Source organism: Crinia signifera, chromosome 7, assembly GCF_055691185.1.
Source record: "Crinia signifera chromosome 7, ASM5569118v1, whole genome shotgun sequence".
Classification (NCBI taxonomy): Eukaryota; Metazoa; Chordata; class Amphibia; order Anura; family Myobatrachidae; genus Crinia; species Crinia signifera.
The window spans coordinates 8661032-8682871 of record NC_139223.1 but is presented as its reverse complement, the minus strand read 5'-3'; the positions used below and the strand labels follow the sequence as shown (position 1 = coordinate 8682871).

The 21840-nt window shown below is 48.4% G+C and overlaps 1 protein-coding gene across 2 annotated transcripts in view; it reads right to left on the bottom strand.

Moving 5' to 3' along the window:
- Positions 1 to 337: 337 nt before the first annotated feature.
- The window catches only part of LOC146019738 (uncharacterized), a 76048-nt gene continuing 54545 nt past the window's right edge, over positions 338 to 21840 (bottom strand). For both annotated transcript variants that reach the window (XM_083152252.1, XM_083152253.1), the window contains 2 exons: positions 5695 to 5778; positions 338 to 475 (listed from right to left, as the gene is read on the bottom strand). In XM_083152252.1, the coding sequence (XP_083008378.1) occupies positions 410 to 475; positions 5695 to 5778 (150 nt within the window). In that variant the 3' untranslated portion in view covers positions 338 to 409. The remainder of the gene's footprint in view (positions 476 to 5694; positions 5779 to 21840) is intronic.

The following is a 21840-nucleotide window of genomic DNA, read 5'->3' as shown; positions in this document are numbered from 1 at the left end:
CACACTGCACACACTGGGGAATCATTGGATTCTGAATGTGTGATTTCACACTATCAATATCCATAAGTATTTGCATACAGTACCAGCAATTATACTTACATAAGTGGGATACTCATTTACTATATCATCTGCCACAACTTTAGGAGGACACTACTATGTACAGTGGATCTGTGTGTGGACACTTCCCTGCACCCCAACGCCAAAACCACCCCCTCCCATGAACACAGTGCCCTCCTGGTCATTGTTTCCTGGATCCGCCCTGTATACAGATGACACTCATTGATTACTATGGTTATATGTAGTACATGAGCCCTATAAATAAAGAGGAAATCACTGCGAGCGTTACACGTTTATTGTACACAGCACAGGGGACAGGTGACATTCTGTTGTCCAATCACTTTGGTTTATGTTAGATACAGACAGATGCCAGTATAGCTGGAGACAGGAGAACAGCCCGATATACCTGCTCAGGTACCTGGAAGAGAGGAAATGATATCAGGCTGCTGGTGGTACATGGTTCCACTGCTTTGTACTACATTCAGATACACCCCGTACTAGTGACTCCTTATACTGGGAGAACGGGGGGCACATGTCACATATATACAGTATTCATAATGTAGCATTATCTGTAAAATGTGTAATACTGTATGTCAACATTAACAAAAGATTCACACACGCAAAAAGGTCAACATTGGGTGTCGATATTGACTTAAATAAACGTAAAAATACTCAGGTTGACCTTTTACATGCGCGCTGAAAGCTGTGTAACACAACTGCTGCAGAGAGTCGTATATGAAAGCTGTGTAACGCATCTGCTGCAGAGGGTCGTATATGAAAGCTGTGTAACACAACTGCTGCAGAGGGTCGTATATGAAAGCTGTGTAACACAACTGCTGCAGAGGGTCGTATATGAAAGCTGTGTAACACAACTGCTGCAGAGGGTCGTATATGAAAGCTGTGTAACACATCTGCTGCAGAGGGTCGTATATGAAAGCTGTGTAACACAACTGCTGCAGAGGGTCGTATATGAAAGCTGTGTAACACAACTGCTGCAGAGGGTCGTATATGAAAGCTGTGTAACACAACTGCTGCAGAGGGTCGTATATGAAAGCTGTGTAACACAACTGCTGCAGAGGGTCGTATATGAAAGCTGTGTAACACATCTGCTGCAGAGGGTCGTATATGAAAGCTGTGTAACACAAATGCTGCAGAGGGACGTATATGAAAGCTGTGTAACACAACTGCGGCAGGGGGTCGTATATGAAAGCTGTGTAACGCATCTGCTGCAGAGGGTCGTATATGAAAGCTGTGTAACGCATCTGCTGCAGAGGGACGTATATGAAAGCTGTGTAACACAACTGCTGCAGGGGGTTGTATATGAAAGCTGTGTAACACATCTGCTGCAGAGGGTCGTATATGAAAGCTGTGTAACACAACTGCTGCAGAGGGACGTATATGAAAGCTGTGTAACACAACTGCGGCAGGGGGTCGTATATGAAAGCTGTGTAACGCATCTGCTGCAGAGGGTCGTATATGAAAGCTGTGTAACGCATCTGCTGCAGAGGGACGTATATGAAAGCTGTGTAACACAACTGCTGCAGGGGGTTGTATATGAAAGCTGTGTAACACATCTGCTGCAGAGGGTCGTATATGAAAGCTGTGTAACACAACTGCTGCAGAGGGTCGTATATGAAAGCTGTGTAACACAACTGCTGCAGAGGGTCGTATATGAAAGCTGTGTAACACAACTGCTGCAGAGGGTCGTATATGAAAGCTGTGTAACACAACTGCTGCAGAGGGTCGTATATGAAAGCTGTGTAACACAACTGCTGCAGAGGGTCGTATATGAAAGCTGTGTAACACAACTGCTGCAGAGGGTCGTATATGAAAGCTCTATAACACAACTGCTGCAGAGGGTCTTATATGAAAGCTGTGTAACACAACTGCTGCAGAGGGTCGTATATGAGAGCTGTGTAACACTACTGCTGCAGAGGGTCGTATATGAAAGCTGTGTAACACAACTGCTGCAGAGGGTCGTATATGAAAGCTGTGTAACACAACTGCTGCAGAGGGTCGTATATGAAAGCTGTGTAACACAACTGCTGCAGAGGGTCGTATATGAAAGCTGTGTAACACAACTGCTGCAGAGGGTCGTATATGAAAGCTGTGTAACACAACTGCTGCAGAGGGTCGTATATGAAAGCTCTATAACACAACTGCTGCAGAGGGTCTTATATGAAAGCTGTGTAACACAACTGCTGCAGAGGGTCGTATATGAAAGCTGTGTAACACAACTGCTGCAGGGGGTTGTATATGAAAGCTGTGTAACACATCTGGTGCAGAGGGTCGTATATGAAAGCTGTGTAACACAACTGCTGCAGAGGGTCGTATATGAAAGCTGTGTAACACAACTGCTGCAGAGGGACGTATATGGAAGCAGTGTAACACAACTGCTGCAGAGGGTCGTATATGAAAGCTGTGTAACACAACTGCTGCAGAGGGTCGTATATGAAAGCTGTGTAACACAACTGCTGCAGAGGGTCGTATATGAAAGCTGTGTAACACAACTGCTGCAGAGGGTCGTATATGAAAGCTGTGTAACACAACTGCTGCAGAGGGTCGTATATGAAAGCTTGTGTAACACAACTGCTGCAGAGGGTCGTATATGAAAGCTGTGTAACACAACTGCTGCAGAGGGTCGTATATGAAAGCTGTGTAACACATCTGCTGCAGAGGGTCGTATATGAAAGCTCTGTAACACAACTGCTGCAGAGGGTCATATATGAAAGCTTGTGTAACACAACTGCTGCAGAGGGTCGTATATGAAAGCTGTGTAACACAACTGCTGCAGAGGGTCGTATATGAAAGCTGTGTAACACAACTGCTGCAGAGGGTCGTATATGAAAGCTGTGTAACACAACTGCTGCAGAGGGTCGTATATGAAAGCTGTGTAACACAACTGCTGCAGAGGGTCGTATATGAAAGCTGTGTAACACAACTGCTGCAGAGGGTCCTATATATGTCTAATATGCTGTAGTGAAAAAACTGCATTTCTGTATGTGACAATAATAGCACCAATATTCTCCGTGATACTGTACATGGGGCAGTATTCAATCTGTGCCAGTATTCCCCACAGGGGAAACTATCGGCACTCGACTATTCAATGCTGCCGTTTCCAACAGCATTGAAGGCTGTTAGTTTCGTCTTCTTTTAAAGAAGAAACGGTTTAGTCAGAAACGCACGTGGATTGTTATATCCACGACAGTCGACATTTTTCCAAGTGTCAAGATAGTCGGAAGCCGAAAACGGACAGGATTCTGAATGTTAAGAAATTCCGACTTTCTGAATCCAGGATTAAAAATCCCCCAGGAGGTATTCAGTCAGTGGACGTTTTTTCGGCTAGCCCAAAAAATGGCACTAATTCATCCAAGGGTATTCAATTGTGGGCGTTTGCGGGCGTTTTTTAGTCCTTTTGTGCCCATGCCTTTTCACCTTTGCTTTTGGAGCCAGTAAACAAAAAATGGGCCCAAAACTGGGTGAAAATGCCCACAAATTTGACAAAAAACTTAGCTCTAAGATCTAATCCTAAATTTCCCTCCTCGCAGCCTAACCCTAACCTCCCCCCCTGCAGCCTAACCCTAAGCTTCCCTTCCCGCAGCCTAACCCTAACCTTCCTTCCCGCAGCCTAACCCTAACCTCCCCTCCCACAGCCTAACCCTAAGCTTCCTTTCCGCAGCCTAACCCTAACGTTCCCTCCCGCAGCCTAACCCTAACCTTCCCTCCCGCAGCCTAACCTTAACCTCCCCTTCCCACAGCCTAACCTTAACCTCCCCACCCACAGCCTAAACCCAAGTACCCCCATCAATGCCTAAACCTAACCCCACTCCCCTTTCCCCAGCCTGACGGTAGCGCTCCCTGGTATTCTTACCTTTAGCATCAGTGTAGTGAACACTGGTATCCTGACCACCGGTTGCTGCTGACCTCATCCCATGGATATAGAGTATTTTAGCCTAGATATCACTTCTGGTCTAACCATTACTAATCAATCAGAATGGCTTTCCCACGCTAGTACTACAGGCATCACAATGGCTAATAGGGGCAGCTCGTACCATCTACTGTAGATGTAGGATTTAGTAACCCTAAAGCAGTCATTTTGTGGTTATGCGGTTTATGGGTGGTACCAGGAACTATTCGCCTCTCACTCTCTGCAGTTCAACAATATCTCCGGCTTTTAGCACTGGGGCCTATGCATATTTATTTATACAATAATACACTTTAGAACAAAGAGTGCCATATAGTATTTATTAATCACAAATATTGGTTTGGGCTTGAAAACTGCAACAAACTCATTATAAAAATCTCCAAAAAATGACTTGCCTCTGATAATCTTTAGCTGTACATTTGCCCTTTCTTATAAATAGGAGAAAATGTGAGGTCTACCCCAAAACCGCTTGGCTGGAAATGGGAAAAAATTGAAGAGTTAAGGGGTACTCTGAATTTTCTTCTACCCAGCCTTAGGGTGTACCAGCAAGGGATGTGACACTATAGCAGGGGAAACACACCATAATGGCAAATACTGACAGGTTGGTCAGCATGGAAACCCTAGGGGAGACAGGGCCACAACTAAAATGGGGGGCCCCCTCATAATCACTAAGGCATGGTAAGTGTGGCATTGAAAACAAGTGTCCCCCGCCGCTGACACTATGTAGACTGGATATTAAGTGTGACACTTCTGCTATGTACAACCATAGTATCTACATTGAAAGTCTCCTCTCTGGAAGAAGAGCGGAGAGGAGACACTGAGGAGACATCTACCGTGGATGCTGGAGAGCACTCAAAAAATTGGAAGTCTCCTGCAACTTTAGTAACAATAGGCAAGTATGTGAAAAATTAGTAGTACCTTACTCTCCATAGATAGGAGCCAAGCAATGTAGGACTAGAAGTAAGATATAAGTGGTCAAACCCCCCCTCCCAAATATCTGGGCTGCAGTTGGCAAATTAAAGGAAGACCCCAACAACAAAATGCAATTGAAATTTGGATCATTTACATTTTAAATTACAACATTATTTTTACTATGGTTGTAAACAATGGTTTGAAAAATAATTAAATAATATAGTACACAATTAAATTAATAAAGACATAATTGAAAAATCACAACAGTATCACAAGTCAAATATCAGCTTGTTCCCTGACACCGGGCTGCATCCTTATGGATGAGCCAGTGGGGGGTGGAGTTACATAATGATGGTTTAATAAAAGAATATTGTAATATTATACCAGCACACCACCGGTCCCCGCTAGCCAACAACACCCAAATGGAAAGTCTGCCAGGGCATGCTGGCACTTGGTAATTCACAAAGTTCCTGAGAACAATGTGCTTCCAAATGCTGCTTAGTGAGTTAATTATTGTATAGAGGATACTGTATGAGGAGAAGATGTATTTATAAACAATGCAGCCATACATTCCTGTTTCCCTATAGGTACATTAAAGGACGATCTCTGTTCACTAACCCCCCTCTCCTTCACACCTGTGCCCATTGCCCCTGGGCCATAGTCATTATCAATAGTAATTACACTTCCTCTGTGTTAGTGAATCTGTGGATTACCATGAAGCTAAACAGAGGAGCGCGGTCTTCCCATCTGCTATGTTTGTATATAGTGTGTGTGTGTGTTGCACAATTACAAATACTCACACCACTTGTTCTTGGGGAATTCCAGGCTTTCCAAAAAGTGAACATCGCTAGTCCGTATGTCATTATCTTCCAGGCAGTAACAAGCTAGGAGACATCAGAGGGTAGTTTACCAGTAACACACAGAACATAGACACATAACCAGGCATAGGAATATATGACTGGGATAGGCCAGAAATGATAAAGTAAATATGACATCTACGTAACTTTCCACAATGATTTCCCCACTCAGATGCATGAAGGAGAACACTCAATGTTCATAGACAATATACAAGTCTAGACTGAAGAGCGTACACTCTAAGGTACTATGAATGCACAAGATTATCTCTGGCATAAATTCCCACCATTGAAAACCTTAATTACTTAAATTAAACTGAATAAACATAACTGTGTTGTACCTATGTACAATTACCTTCTCAGTGCTAAATATCTGCTGTCATCATTTACATTTTGTATTTTGTTTATATGCATATGGATGTGTATATGTATAACATGTTTATTTTACTGCGTTACTTACTAAATGTGTATTTTAATAATTCTGTCCACATGTTGACTTAAGCATGTAATGAAGTATATTAATTTCATGTGTGCTGTATCGCTGTCTGCACAATATATATATTAACACTTGCATATACTGTATGTCAGTGGATCCCAAAAATTCCTTGAATCAAAAAGTGTCAGCACTTTCTTCATAGCAGCCTTTAAATAAAACTTCTGTTATACATTTTTTTTTAAAAATTATAAAATTAATTAAATTGTGCCTACCTCCCATCTTTAGGTTCAGTTATGTAGTGACATAATGATGTGCATCTGATTGCTACATGTTTCATGATTGACAGCCACTAACGCTGGTTTTACCTATCACTTTGACCATAAATTATTTGGTCCTGGACCAGCAACCTGAGACAGACCTGCAAGAGCCTTATGGCACCCTAGGCTGCCCATACACACCCTTTGTGAACCACTGTTGTATGTAGTAATTTTTTTCAAAAAGATGGACAGCAATGGGAACAACAATTGCTCTCAGTTTGGCAACTCTTTTCTTTCCATAGCCAAATCTGAGCAATAAACTTTTTGTTTAGACAATCCATGAGGCAGTACAAAGATGACAACACTGTAATATAGAGTAAACTTGCTTTACTCTCATATCGAAATTGACACAAGATCCTAATGGAAATGAAAAACTCATGTTTATCGCAAAGGTTAATAGATCATCAAACACTCTGGAAAATGTTTTAAATACTCACTGGTCCATCTTACATAAAGATTGCATTATAAAACAGATTTTACCAGAATGTCCCAAACTCCTACTAAGGGGGGTATTCAATGTTGTCTAAATTAACCCATTTGCCCAAAAATCGGGACATACATATTCAATGCACCTGGTACTGCATCCGCAAAAAGTTGTTGGAAAAAAAATACCTATTTTTGACTAAAACACGTGGATCAGCAAGAAATTCTCAGAACCGCGTGTTTTACAACTTTGCCAATTTATTCCAGTGTTGAAATCGGCACTTCAATTGAATAGGTCCAATGTAAAAATTTGTGAAGCCTTTACCCATTTTGTAATTTCTGCCTGAATCTTGTGAATCAAAAATATTTTCCTAGGATCACACAAATAATTATCTCATCAAGATTCCAGAAAAGTTTCTAGAGACATTAGGTTTCACCAAAAGTTTCTCTCTCCAGGAGTGATCATCCAACAAAATTCACCTGCAGGACACCCCCAAGGTGTAAAATACTCTGGATTGTCTTGTACAGGCTAATGTTCATGAGTCCAAAATCAAGCAAACGATCAACAAGATTATTATTATTATTATTATGATTATTTTTATTATTATTATGATTATTTTTATTATTATTATTATTATTATTATTATTATTAATAATAATAAATTAAAGTTTGCAGTTCTCGATAAGTGAAAGAACTCATTTTTCTGTCTACAAAAATACAACTTTTTGGCCTAATCGAGAAATCATATCTTTGGTCTCTCATAAGAATCTCACCCCAACCATTAGACATGAGGGAGGAAGAAACTCAGTTGAGGCCTGCCTCACTGGCACAAGATGAAGACAGTTTGCCATTATTGATGGATCTATGAATTCTTGATTATACCAGCAATCATTTCAGGAGAATGTCTAGGTAAATCTGTATGAACTAGGGCTCCTAAGAAGGTGTGGCCATTTAGAAGACAACAATCCTATACAAGTGTATCAAAAAGACATGTGGATGCTATTACGATATGCCTCCAGCGGATCGGTGGAATGTGCTGTTCACATTTTCTGTGTGGAGTTTGTTTGTTTTCCTTGGATTCTGCTCCCTGGGTTCCTCAGCTTCTGTTGTGTTTACTCTCTGGTGGCCTCCAGTGGTCAGCCTGTGCCATTGCAGCTCTCTCAATAATGTGTCAGTTGGGCACATGTTATGACCCCTGCAGTCAGCTCTGACGCTGACGCGAGGGGTTCTCTGCGCTCCGTCCCGGCTGGTAATGCTGCTACCCCTGCAGCCGGCTCTAGCGCTGACGCAGGGGGTTCTCCGCGCTGTCTCCCGGCTGTGATGTCACAGCCAGGGCGTCGCCGCATCAGGGGGCGTCCCCGCGTCAGGGGACGTGGTCATGGCAACGACACACGCCCCCCGTCTGACGTCACGTACGGCCGGGAGTCGCACGCCCGGCCACTTCCTCAGCGCCCGCCCCGGTTGCCTAGGCGACGGGGGACGCCAGGCGGCCGGGCGGAAGAGGAGGCGCGCAACGCAGCCTCGTCCTCCTATGGAGGCGCTACTATTTAAACCCTGATGCCGGGACACTCAGACGCCGGTTATAGTTCAGACCCAGCGTCCTGAGTGTTCCCGGTTCCTGGAGCTTGGTTGGTCTATTGGGAGTCCTCTCCAGCGTGATCCTTCCTGTCAGCTGGTTCCTTGCTTCGCCCTGTCCGCTGCCGCTCAGCCCCAGCTAAGTGTACCATCTTGCTTGTGCGGCCATCCTTGTTTATGGTCACAGTCTTGTTTATTGAGTCATCTTTTTGTATTGTTACAGTCCTGCTTATTGAGTCATCTTTATGTATTGTTACAGTCCTGCTTATTGAGTCATCTTTTTGTATTGTTACATTCGGCATATTGAGTCATCTTTTGTGTATTGTTACACCCGTGGGGTGGTCCCATCCAGACACTGTTTTACACCAGGTTCCTAGGGTTTCTTACGGGAGCCCCGTGGGGATTCTCGCCAGCAGGTGTCAGTTAGAGGTTCCCCTTGTTAATCACTGGCCTTGGCGTGTGAGTTGTCACTTACATAAGACCAGGTGGCATCGAGGTGGGAGCCTGACTAACGGGCTCTCACGAACGCGGCTATTAGTGGTGAAGCTTAGCATCCTGCACTCACACACCAATTCCATCTGGTAGCAACGGAGTTAGGTTGGCGAGGCTGCCCTCCATTCCTGGTCAGATCTCCTACCAGCCAGTGCCACGTAGTGCCTCGCCAGGCAGCGTGGCACAGGAGATCCTAACATTATAACCGGCCCGATAATTTATATTTGTCCTCAGTCGCGGGTCATAGTCCATTATGGATCCTTCCCAGCAGGCCACGGGTCATGCTCTGGTGGGCCAGATTCACACTCTCACACAGGAGCTCCAAAAGCTCACCCTCCGGGTCAATACTCAGGAGGAACAGGTACATGGAGCCCTGTCAGCGTCTAGACGCCCAGAGCCCAGACTCGATCTCCCTGATCGCTTCTCTGGAGATCGTTCACTTTTTTATAACTTCAGAGAGGCCTGTAAACTATATTTCAAACTGCGTCCTTTATCCTCCGGTTCAGAGACCCAGCGGGTGGGGATAATCATTTCTCTTCTACAGGGGGATCCCCAGACCTGGGCATTCGGGCTCCCTGCAGGAGATGAGGCCCTCTCCTCCGTCAGTTCTTTTTTCTCGGCCATGGGGTTGTTATATGATGATCCCGATAGGTCTGCTTCAGCTGAGGCCAATCTCCGAGCCCTCCGTCAAGGGCATGGTACGGCAGAGGGGTATTGCACACAGTTTAGGAGGTGGGCCATTGATTCCGGGTGGAATGACCCAGCTCTACGCAGTCAATTTCGGATTGGCTTGTCCGATGGCCTCAAAGACGCACTGGTGCACTACCCATCTCCCACATCCTTAGATGAGTTGATGCAATTAGCCATCAAGGTGGATCGACGGTTTCGGGAGCGTCAGAGAGAGAGAGAGTCTGGGATCTTTCCCTCATCTCCTTCGGGAGATTCTTTTGACCACTCAGGGGAGGAACCCATGCAGCTAGGGGCTACCCGCCTTTCCGCTTCCGAAAAGAATCGGAGAAAACTTAAGGGATTGTGTCTTTATTGTGGGGGGTCCGGTCACCGTGTGGTGGGTTGTCCGCTTAAGGCGGGAAAAGACAGGGCCTAGGTAACCTTGGGGGGGTTCACTTAGGCCTTACCTGTTTTTCCCCCATGGAATCCATTTATATCAAGACCACCATCTCCTTTGGGAAGCAGTTTCTGGAGGTGTCTGCCTTCTTGGATTGTGGCGCAGCTGGCAATTTTATAGACGCCACATTGGTTGAATCCTTAGGGTTCAAACCCATCCCCCTTGAGGGGTCTTTGTCAGTTTGTGGGTTAGATGGCCTACCACTGTCCAATGGCAGCATATCCTCCCGTACTCCTTCCCTCAGGTTGTCTATAGGAGCTTTACATTCCGAGGAAATCTCTTTTTTAGTTTTTCATTGCCCGGTTGCACCTCTTGTCTTGGGTCTGCCTTGGCTAAGGAAGCACAATCCCAATGTCAATTGGGCTACGGGAGAGATTACCCGTTGGGGGTCAGCATGTTCTGGCAGCTGTCTCGCTCTCCCTTTACGGGCGGTGTCTCCTGTTGTGTCTTCTTTACCCTCTTCGTATCACACCTTTCTTGATGTTTTTTCTAAAAAAGAAGCAGAAACACTGCCTCCCCATCGGCCATTTGATTGTACTATAGATCTTGTCCCCAATGCCAGGTTACCCAAAGGGCGTTTGTATGCTCTCTCCGCTCCTGAGTCCCGCGCTATGGAAGATTATATTAAAGAAAGCCTAGAGAAAGGCTTCATCCGTCCGTCCAAGTCTCCGGTAGGGGCAGGGTTCTTTTTTGTTGAAAAGAAGGATGGGTCCTTGCGCCCCTGTATTGATTATCGGGCCTTGAATCAGATCACCATTAAGAATTCTTATCCTTTACCTCTCATTTCTGTGTTATTCGACCAGATTCGGGAAGCCGTTGTTTTTTCTAAGATCGATTTGAGAGGAGCATACAACCTCATAAGAATCAGGCAGGGGGACGAGTGGAAGACGGCTTTCAACACGCATACTGGCCACTACGAATATCTAGTTATGCCTTTCGGATTGGCCAATGCTCCTGCCGTCTTCCAGGATTTCATTAATGAGGTACTCCGGCCGTTTTTAGGAGTTTTTGCTGTGGTGTATCTAGACGATATCTTGATTTTTTCCAAAACTCTGACCGAACATAGGCAGCATGTCTGTATGGTTCTCCAAAAATTACGCGAAAACCAACTGTACGCCAAGCTAGAAAAATGTGAGTTTGAAGTTTCCCAGGTTTCTTTCCTGGGCTATATCATCACTCCCAAAGGTTTTTCCATGGACCCTAAAAAGGTTCAAGCCATCCTGTCATGGGCTCATCCCTCTAACCTCAAGGCTGTTCAGAGGTTCCTGGGTTTCTCTAACTATTATCGTAAATTTATTCGCTCATTTTCAGATATCGTGGCTCCCATTGTGGAACTCACTCGCAAGGGAGCAAATCCACAAGACTGGTCCCCACAGGCCGTTGACTCCTTTGAACGGCTGAAGAAAGCTTTTTGTTCCGCTCCGATTCTTCACCATCCTGACCCCCGGAGACCGTTCTTAGTGGAAGTTGACGCCTCCGATGTTGGGGCGGGAGCCGTGCTCTCCCAGACTTATAGTCTGGATAACAAACTGCATCCCTGTGCCTATTTTTCACGGAAATTTTCCGCCGCTGAAAAGAATTACGATGTAGGTAATAGAGAACTTCTTGCCATAAAGTGGGCCTTTGAAGAATGGCGCCAATGGCTGGAAGGAGCAGAACACATGATCACCGTTATCACAGATCACAAGAATTTAGCATATATCCAGTCAGCCAAACGACTCAACCCTCGTCAGGCTAGATGGGCTCTTTTCTTTACCCGTTTTCGATTCAACATCACCTTCAGACCCGGTCCTAAGAACGTCAAGGCCGATGCGCTTTCCCGGAGTTTTCAGTCTTCTCAGGACCCGGAATTGGGGGAAGAGACCATTATCCCGTCAGCTTTTATCTTGGCCGGGTTAACCCAAGATTTGGCTACCCGTGTTCTTGCTTCCCAGTCCTCTGCTCCCCAGTCGACTCCTCAGAACCGACTCTTTGTCCCCAAGGCTCTGCGAGATTTAGTTCTCAAGGATTTCCATTCCACTAAGTTGGCGGGCCATCCTGGCATCACCAAGACCCTCGAAAGTTTGTCCACAGCAGTCTGGTGGCCCTCCATGAAACAAGACGTCACCCATTTCGTCTCAATTTGTCCCGTATGTACTCGACAGAAATCTCCCAGAGCACCACCCATGGGCCAGCTTCTACCCTTATCTATTCCAGACAGACCCTGGTCACACATTTCTATGGATTTTATCGTCGACCTTCCTTTGTCTTCCCATTTTTCCACCATTTGGGTTACTGTCGATCGTTTTAGTAAAATGGCTCATTTTGTACCTTTGCGCAAACTTCCCTCGGCTCGAGAATTAGCGCAACTTTTCATTACTCATATTTTCAGACTTCATGGTCTCCCCAGAGATATCGTCTCGGACAGGGGACCCCAGTTTGTCGCCAGCTTTTGGAGGGCATTTTGTTCCAACTTGGGTATTCAGCTCAGCTTATCCTCCGGATACCACCCTCAGTCAAATGGACAAACCGAGAGGGTTAATCAGGCCTTGGAACAGTATTTACGCTGCTTTATTGCTAAATGTCAGACTGATTGGGCAGACTTGGTGCCCTTAGCTGAATTTTCTTATAATAATTCCTATCACGTGTCAACCAAGACTTCACCATTTTTCTGTAACACCGGTTTTCATCCCAAATGCAATTCCTTTGATGTTCCGGTTCAGTCCTCTCACTCAATTCCCTCGGCAGTTACTGTCCTTAGGAACTCTTGGAAGAAGGTGCGTCGGGCCTTGATTCTTTCTTCGGCCCGTTCTAAAGTTTTTTATGACAGACACAGGAAACCCTGCCCATTCAGGGTGGGCCAGAAAGTCTTTCTCTCAACCCGATTTATCAAATTACGTCAGAAAAGTCATAAGTTGGGCCCCAGATTCATCGGACCCTTTCTCATTACCAGGCAGGTTAACCCAGTAGCCTTTCAGTTACAATTACCTCGGTCATTGAGGATCAATAATGTTTTCCATTGTTCCCTTTTTAAGCCGGTTTCCACTCTCTTTCATCAGAAACAGTCTAGGAGACCTGTGATTATCAGAGGCCACAAGGAGTTTTTGGTAGAACAGATCCTTGATTCCAAATTTGTCCGGGGTCAGCTCAAATTTCTTGTTCATTGGCAGGGATTTGGGGATGAAGAGAGATCCTGGGTTCCGGACAGACTTCTTCATGCTCCCAGACTTAGGGCAGAGTTCTTTAAGAAATTTCCATTTAAACCTGGGGGTAAGGGTTCGGTGACCCCTCCTCAAGGGGGGGGTACTGTTATGACCCCTGCAGTCAGCTCTGACGCTGACGCGAGGGGTTCTCTGCGCTCCGTCCCGGCTGGTAATGCTGCTACCCCTGCAGCCGGCTCTAGCGCTGACGCAGGGGGTTCTCCGCGCTGTCTCCCGGCTGTGATGTCACAGCCAGGGCGTCGCCGCATCAGGGGGCGTCCCCGCGTCAGGGGACGTGGTCATGGCAACGACACACGCCCCCCGTCTGACGTCACGTACGGCCGGGAGTCGCACGCCCGGCCACTTCCTCAGCGCCCGCCCCGGTTGCCTAGGCGACGGGGGACGCCAGGCGGCCGGGCGGAAGAGGAGGCGCGCAACGCAGCCTCGTCCTCCTATGGAGGCGCTACTATTTAAACCCTGATGCCGGGACACTCAGACGCCGGTTATAGTTCAGACCCAGCGTCCTGAGTGTTCCCGGTTCCTGGAGCTTGGTTGGTCTATTGGGAGTCCTCTCCAGCGTGATCCTTCCTGTCAGCTGGTTCCTTGCTTCGCCCTGTCCGCTGCCGCTCAGCCCCAGCTAAGTGTACCATCTTGCTTGTGCGGCCATCCTTGTTTATGGTCACAGTCTTGTTTATTGAGTCATCTTTTTGTATTGTTACAGTCCTGCTTATTGAGTCATCTTTATGTATTGTTACAGTCCTGCTTATTGAGTCATCTTTTTGTATTGTTACATTCGGCATATTGAGTCATCTTTTGTGTATTGTTACACCCGTGGGGTGGTCCCATCCAGACACTGTTTTACACCAGGTTCCTAGGGTTTCTTACGGGAGCCCCGTTGGGATTCTCGCCAGCAGGTGTCAGTTAGAGGTTCCCCTTGTTAATCACTGGCCTTGGCGTGTGAGTTGTCACTTACATAAGACCAGGTGGCATCGAGGTGGGAGCCTGACTAACGGGCTCTCACGAACGCGGCTATTAGTGGTGAAGCTTAGCATCCTGCACTCACACACCAATTCCATCTGGTAGCAACGGAGTTAGGTTGGCGAGGCTGCCCTCCATTCCTGGTCAGATCTCCTACCAGCCAGTGCCACGTAGTGCCTCGCCAGGCAGCGTGGCACAGGAGATCCTAACAGCACAGGTGTATCATTATCAGGCTGCTAGCTTGGAGTGCACAGCTGCGCTAATTACCAGAAGCCTTCATAAGGCAGCCTCACCTGTTCAGCCCTGCCAGTTATACTGTCTTATCAGCCCTGAGTCAGCCGTGTGCAAGCCTTTAGTTCAGAGCTCCCAGCCAGAGTCCCGTGTGCTACTTGTGCTGTCCCAGCTTTGTGGACCCTGCGCAGCAATCCCTTGGTGTTCCTGGTTCCTGAGTCCTCCAGAGTCTCGCGGTGTTGGTTCCTGCATCCTGCCCTGCTGCAGCTAAGTGTCCATTGGACTCTTGCCTTGTATTCCTTCTGTCTCCTGGTTTCCCTAATACCAGCCTGGGTGTCTGCATTGTGGGGCTTGTCCATCGCAGTGCAGGATAGTACAGTTGAGGTTTATTATTATTGCATCCCATCTTCTGAGCATTGTTGCCATTGTCTATTATTGTTTATTTATACCATCTTTTGAGCATTGTTGCCATTGTGTATATATACCACCGTCACGCATTGTTGCGTCCAGCCAGAGATTACCTTGTCTCATCACCTGTGGGAGCATTCCTAATCTCCCTGTGTAGTCACCCCCTTGGGGGTGCGGGGGCCCCTTGCCTCGTGTGGGCATTAGGTAGCTGGTCCCCTTGCTCTCTCCTGGCCTTGGTGGGCGCGTTGTCACTCTCAAGACCAGGTGGCATCTGGGTTGGAGCTAGACTGCCTCCTTCGAACGCGGCTATTATTGGCGAAGCCTAGTTCTGCACGTGCCCGCCAACCCTAGTCTGAGGCAATGGAGTTAGGGCAGGCGAGGTTGCCCCCGGATCCTTACAGATGCGTGGGAGTTCTGGTCAAAATCCAATAGAAATATGATAACAGCAGAAAGCCCACCAGCATCCATGAGATGAGGTGGATCCGTAAGGATGAATGGGCGAATATTCCCCAAGCCAACGTGCCGGACTAATAAACATTTACTGAGCGCATATCACTTTTGTGATTGTAGCGCATGAGAGCCACATCAGATACTGAAATCTAGAGGTTCTCATATTATTTATCATTATAATGAAATTGAAAGTTCCATCATTTTGATCACTAAAATACCAGGAAAGTATATTCTCATATTTGTCACTTGAGTTATAGTTGTTATTATTATATTTAAGATTAATATGAGATCTGAGCACATCCGAGGTGACGTTGTTGAAGGAATTCAGAAAACAGATCAGAATTTCCTAACATCCTAAAAGCGCTGTACTGATATGTACACTAGTTAGAATCCCGTCAATATGGCGGCTTAGTCCCTATCTGCTCCTTCCGCCAATCTCTGTGTCACAGCTCCCTTTCTCCATATCCAGCAAGTCTGAAACAGATCATTTTGCTTTTACTTTTGTGAGAAAGGAGTAATTTGGTTTGTCGAGTGGCCTCTAGTGGTCACTGGCAGAACTTCACCTCAGAGGTGAGGCGTATTGAGCCTTTTATATATAGATCTCCCCGTTTCTCTATGTACATTGTGGGCTGAATGCCAGAAGACGGCAACTTCTATGTTGAGGTTGTGAATATCATGTAACATATGTCACTGGAAAACAAAGTGATATACTGTATTTTTACCCAGTGTTTTATGTATGTTATACTTATTTATACAATGTCTAGATCACTACATTATTTTTATGAACACAATCCAGTTTATTTAGTAAGCCTGTGAGCAGGGCCCTCCTACCTCTACGTCTGCTATTACGTAGACCAGGGCTTGCTAAACTTAAAAAACTATGAGCTAGGATGAAAGTGTAGGAGCCAGGGTACTTGTGTATGGGGCGCCCGATGGAATATAAATCGTATACGATATCACATCCGATTTATCGGCCGATTTGTGGCCGATTTGCGGCCGATTTGATCTGCGATGCGATTTTGCGGCCAATTTTTTGCCGATTTTCGGCCATTTCCTGCCGATTTGCATGCTATTCCATCCTTGCACACCCCCAGGTACTATGCGATGGTATGCGATGGTATGCAATGTGTGCCCCTGATTGTACAATTAAATATCGCATAGCATTGCATGCCAGCAAGTGGCATGCGATGCGATTCGCAATGTTAAATGCACCCCCATTGTTAACGCCACCCCCACTATCAATGCCAACCACGAAGCATGGCGAGCACAGCGAGCCAGCGAGGGGCCGCGGTACGTGTCCTCCGACCTTTTCATACCCCCACTATCCACGTCGGCGTGGAGTTGATTTTAGATAGTGTGGCGAGCGCAGTGAGCCACCGAACCCGAAGCGTAGCAAGCGCAGAGAGCCCGCGAGGGGATGCGGATTACTTTACAAGTGTTCCGCTTCCCCTTGCGGGGTGCGCTGCGCTCACCACGCCGACCTGGATAGTGGGGGTATGAAAAGGTCGAAAGGACGCGTACCGCCGCCCCTCGCGGGCTCGCTATGCTCGCCACGCTTCGGGTTGGCGTTGATAGTGGGGGTGGTGTTGACAATGGGGGTGCATTTAACATTGTAAGCACCCATCAGGGTGATTGTACAATTACAAATCGAATCGCTTCACATGCATCGCATGGCATGCATCACATGCCACTATATTGCATGCGATGCACTACGATGGAAATCGGGGGCGTGCAAGATGTGCAATGATGGAACAGCATGCAAAGCGGCCAGAAAACAAAAAAAATCGGCAGAAAATCGGCCGCAAAATCGCATCCGATTTTTGCATGCGATTTGCGGCTGATTTTCGTCCGATTTCTTGGGCGCCCTGATAATACACAAGTACCGGAGCCAGAAACATTAAGAGCACGTACACTGTGCGATGGGCTACAGCAGTGTGCGAGTTGAACTAGATGCAGGAGCGCACATCACCTCGCATGGTACAAAACGTGGGCCCATTTATCATATAATATTTGCAGCTAGTTCCCCGAAAACGGGTTAGCCTCAAACAAATAAGTATCACCCGAATGTATCAGGAGGGACCACAGCAGGAATCTCTAGTCCCTGATGTCATCCCTCCTGTCCCGGCGCCATCTGCATCTCCCATAGGTTTCTATGGGAATGCGATGCTCCCGGTGATTCAGCATCGGAAGCATCACATCAGGTCTCTGGGCTACCGCATGCCCTCTTGCATCTTATTGTCGCCCTTTGCCTTCTGCGTCCTAGTGTTCCCTGTGCCCTCTTGTGGCATACTCTCACCCATGCCCTCTTGTACTAATGTTGCCCCCATGTCCCTTTATGTCACCTGTGCCCTATTGTGTTCTACTGTAACCCACACACAAGTGTAGTACATGCTTTATTGCATCCTATTTATAGTCAATGCCCTGTTATGTGTCCTAGTGTCGCCTGTGCCACCTTGTGTCATAGTGTCAAGCCGTACAGCCCCCACTCATCCAGCAGCAAGGAGCGGTGGCACTGGTGGAGCTCGAACGAGTGGAGGTGCAGCTTTGGGATGAGGGAAAGACCCGCACCCCAATGGAGGAGTTCTGGCAGGGGATGGTGGGGCACTTGCTAAGCCCCCATATGAGCAGTAGCCACTGCCTACGCTGCTGTACAGGTGCTGGTTCAAGTAGCCAGAGAGCCAGGAGGAGCGGCGGCTCTGCAGGGGCTTGGTGTCCAGCATCTGCATCAGGATGTTGCAGGCGATGCAGGCCAGGGAAGGTCACAGGCAGCGGAAGTTTCTGCCTGCGGAGATTGGTTGGGGGTGGTGCTGAGGATTTATATTGGCTGTTGCAGCATGTTCTGCAGGACCCACTGAATTAAAAAAAATGGGGTCCCTCACTGCACTGCACTTTTGCAATCTCTGCCGGGGGGTCAGACACCACTGCCCGCGCCACCACTGATCTGCCCATGACCAGATTCTGCTTCCTTCCTCCCTGGTCACCAGGAAGAAGAATCTGGTTGCCATGGCGACCTGGCCCCCGGGTGCGATTTTTGGTCAAAAACGGCCGAAAGCGCACATTTTCCAAAAATCGCAAATTTAATAGGTTGAAAATCGCGGTAAAAAAATCGCACTTTTTAAAGTGGCGATTTTTAGTCACATTTCAAATTGCATCCAGATGTTTTCCCATTATAAAGTATTCAACTCGCAAATGTAATAGGGTGCGATTTTTGGTAAATGTTACCAAAAATAGCAAAAAAAAATAGACCAGGTTCTGACAGGCGAATTTGACAGAACCATGCACAGATCATTGAGATTTGTGCATGGTCCTGTTAATAAAAACTAGGTGATTCATCGCGCCCTACGGGCGCTCTTCACACCGTCGTAAGGGGCTGCGCCCCCTTAACATGTAAACGCCATATAGTCTGGGTTTATGCTGGGGGAGAGACGGAGTGTCAGGGTTTACGCCGAGGGAGGGTCAGGGTTTATGCTGGGCGAGGGAGGGACAGTGTTTGCGCTGGTGTGAGCTGAGAGTGGGAGGGCCAGGCTTTGACCCTGGGGGAGGGAGGGCCAGGGTTTGACCCTGGGGGAGGGAGGGCCAGCGTTTGACCCTGGGGGAGGGGGGGCCAGGGTTTAACCCTGGGGGAGGGAGGGCCAGGCTTTGACCCTGGGTGAGGGAGGGCCAGGCTTTGACCCTGGGTGAGGGAGGGCCAGGGTTTGACCCTGGGGTAGGGGGGGCCAGGATTTGACCCTGGGGGAGGGTGGTCCAGGATTTGATGCTGGTGGAGGGTCAGGGTTGACGCTGAGGGAGGGTCAGGGTTGACGCTGAGGGAGGGTTAGGGTTTGACGCTGAGGGAGGGTTAGGGTTTATGCTGGGGGAGGTAGGGTCAGTGTTTACGCTGGTGTGAGCTGAGAGAGGGAGGGCCAGGCTTTGACCCTGGCTGAGGGAGGGCCAGGGTTTGACCCTGGCTGAGGGAGGGCCAGGGTTTGACCCTGGGGGAGGAAGGGCCAGGGTTTGATACTGGGGGAGGGTCAGGGTTGACGCTGAGGGAGGGTCAGGGTTGACGCTGAGGGAGGGCTAGGGTTTGAGGCTGAGGGAGGGCTAGGGTTTGACGCTGAGGGAGGGTTAGGGTTTGATGCTGAGGAAGGGTTTAGGTGTGTACACACGGTCGACATGCTGCCGTGCGATGCGAGTCCCGATGCGATCTGATGGCATCGGGACTCGCATCGCACGGCAGCATGTTGACTGTGTGGGAGCATGTAGGAGAGAGGAGAGACATTACCTGCCGGTATCAAAGCTGTCCCCAGCCGTGCCGTGCAGACATCAGGACATCAGGCCACACCCCCCCCTCTTCTTCCGGCCGGATCATCAGCCGCCCTGCAGCGCAGCCCCAGAACTCGTCCCTCTCCCTCTGGCCGCCGGAGGATATGGTGAGTATTAGGCACAAAGACTATATAGTGCAGATCTGCACTATATAGTCTTGCCTGCCCTCACTATGTCGCTGCCGATTTGCGCTCACTCGGGAGTACGCATCAGCAGCGCATCAGGCTCGCAAGCCCTGAAAAGTGCACAATCGGTATGCGATATGGCTTCCGATGTGCACTATATCGGCAATATCGGAAGCTATATCGCACCCGTGTGTACACCCCATTAGAGTTTGACGTGGAGGGTGGGAGGGTCAGGGATTATGCTGACTGAGGGTTAGGCTTGATGCTGAGGGAGGGAGGATATGGAATTGTAAGGAAAAAGGTTACGTGTTTTAAACAACACCTGCGGACTGCGGGTCACTGAAAGGAAAGTATGTTATTTAACTTTCGAGTTTCTGGACGGTCCTGAAGCATAAGGGATGTAATGTTACGTATGGGCTCCAGGACGGACGGATCCAGTGGGGGTAGATGTGCGGTCGTCAGCTGCCGGCTCCTGCTCCCCTGCTCGGGGGGGGGGGGGGGGGGGGGGGTGCGGCCGCCACCTGCTGCTAAGCAGCCGTGGGCGAGTTCGCTAGCACTCACCTGGGCCGAGGTTTTTACGCTGGCCACCACTAATCAGTGGGTGGGGGAGTGGTGCGGTCGGCCCCCAGCTGCTGGCTCCTGGTCTCCTTATCCAGGGGGGGAGGGGGAGAGGTGCATGCGCCAGCCGCTGCTAAGCAGCTAGGGGTGTGGGTGTGGGTGCAGGTCATAAAGTCGTGAGACATGTGCTGGTGGGGGAGAGGTGAGGTCGTCAGTTGCCGGCTGCCACTATCCATGTCCGGGGGGAAGGGGGGGTGAGAGACGCTGTGGAGGCAGCAGTGTCTTTGGCTGTCAGCATATGTCAGCATATATCTTTTGCAAAATATATGTAACTAAGATCTCTGAATGACCCTCTATTCTAACTTGCCTACCTGACCCTCTGGCTAGTTTCACACACTCCGGTTTTGACCGGACGGCAAAAAACCGGACACACTTTGTCCGGCTTTTTGCCTGACAGTTGTCCCTTTCACATGCTCCGGCTCCGTGAGCCAGTGCTGTGAAAATTTGAGGGTGGAAACTGAAGTGACGTCAGTTTGGTGGGTGTGGAGAGCTAAAACCGGACACCAAATGACCGGAGTGTGTGAAAGGTCCCCATCGCCCTCAGCACACACTGACCTGTGAGGGCTATTTCACACTGTCCGGCTCCTGCCGGACGGCAAAATCCCGGACGGCTTAAAAGCCGTGCCGTCCCTGCAGTGTGTAATGGACTGCTATGTGTCCATTCACACAGGACGGTCACGGCATGGCTGCCGGGTAGCAGCCGGATCTTACGACTGCAGTGTCCGGCTGCCGTGCCGTGGCCGTCCCGCCCTCACAGGTCAGTGTGTGCTGAGGGCGATGAGGGCCTTTCACACACATTCCGGTCATTTGGTGTCCGGTTTTAGCTCTCCACACCCACCAAACTGACGTCACTTCAGTTTCCACCCTCAAATTTTCACAGCACTGGCTCACGGAGCCGGAGCATGTGAAAGGGACAACTGTCAGGCAAAAAGCCGGACAAAGTGTGTCCGGTTTTTTGCCGTCCGGTCAAAACCGGAGTGTGTGACGCTAGCCTGAGGACGGGACGGCCACGGCACGGCAGCCGGACACTGCAGTCGTGAGATCCGGCTGCTATCCGGCAGCCGTGCCGTGACCGTCCTGTGTGAATGGACACATAGCAGTCCATTACACACTGCAGGGACGGCACGGCTTTTAAGCCGTCTGGGATTTTGCCATCCGGCAGGAGCCGGACAGTGTGAAATAGCCCTCTCCATGAGGGAGAAAATGCTCTGTTCCTGTGCTTCCCTGGTAATGTATGATTGCAAGCACCTGTGGTGAAACGCCTTTACCTAGCTCCCCACAGGTGCTGGCAATCATACATTACCAGGGAGGCAAAGGAACAGAGCATTGTGTCCCTCATGGAGAGGGTCAGGTAGGCAAGTATGCCTCTATTATGTTGTTATTTCAAATCTTACTACTAATTCCCTTTGGTGTGCTGGGGATTAAATCCCC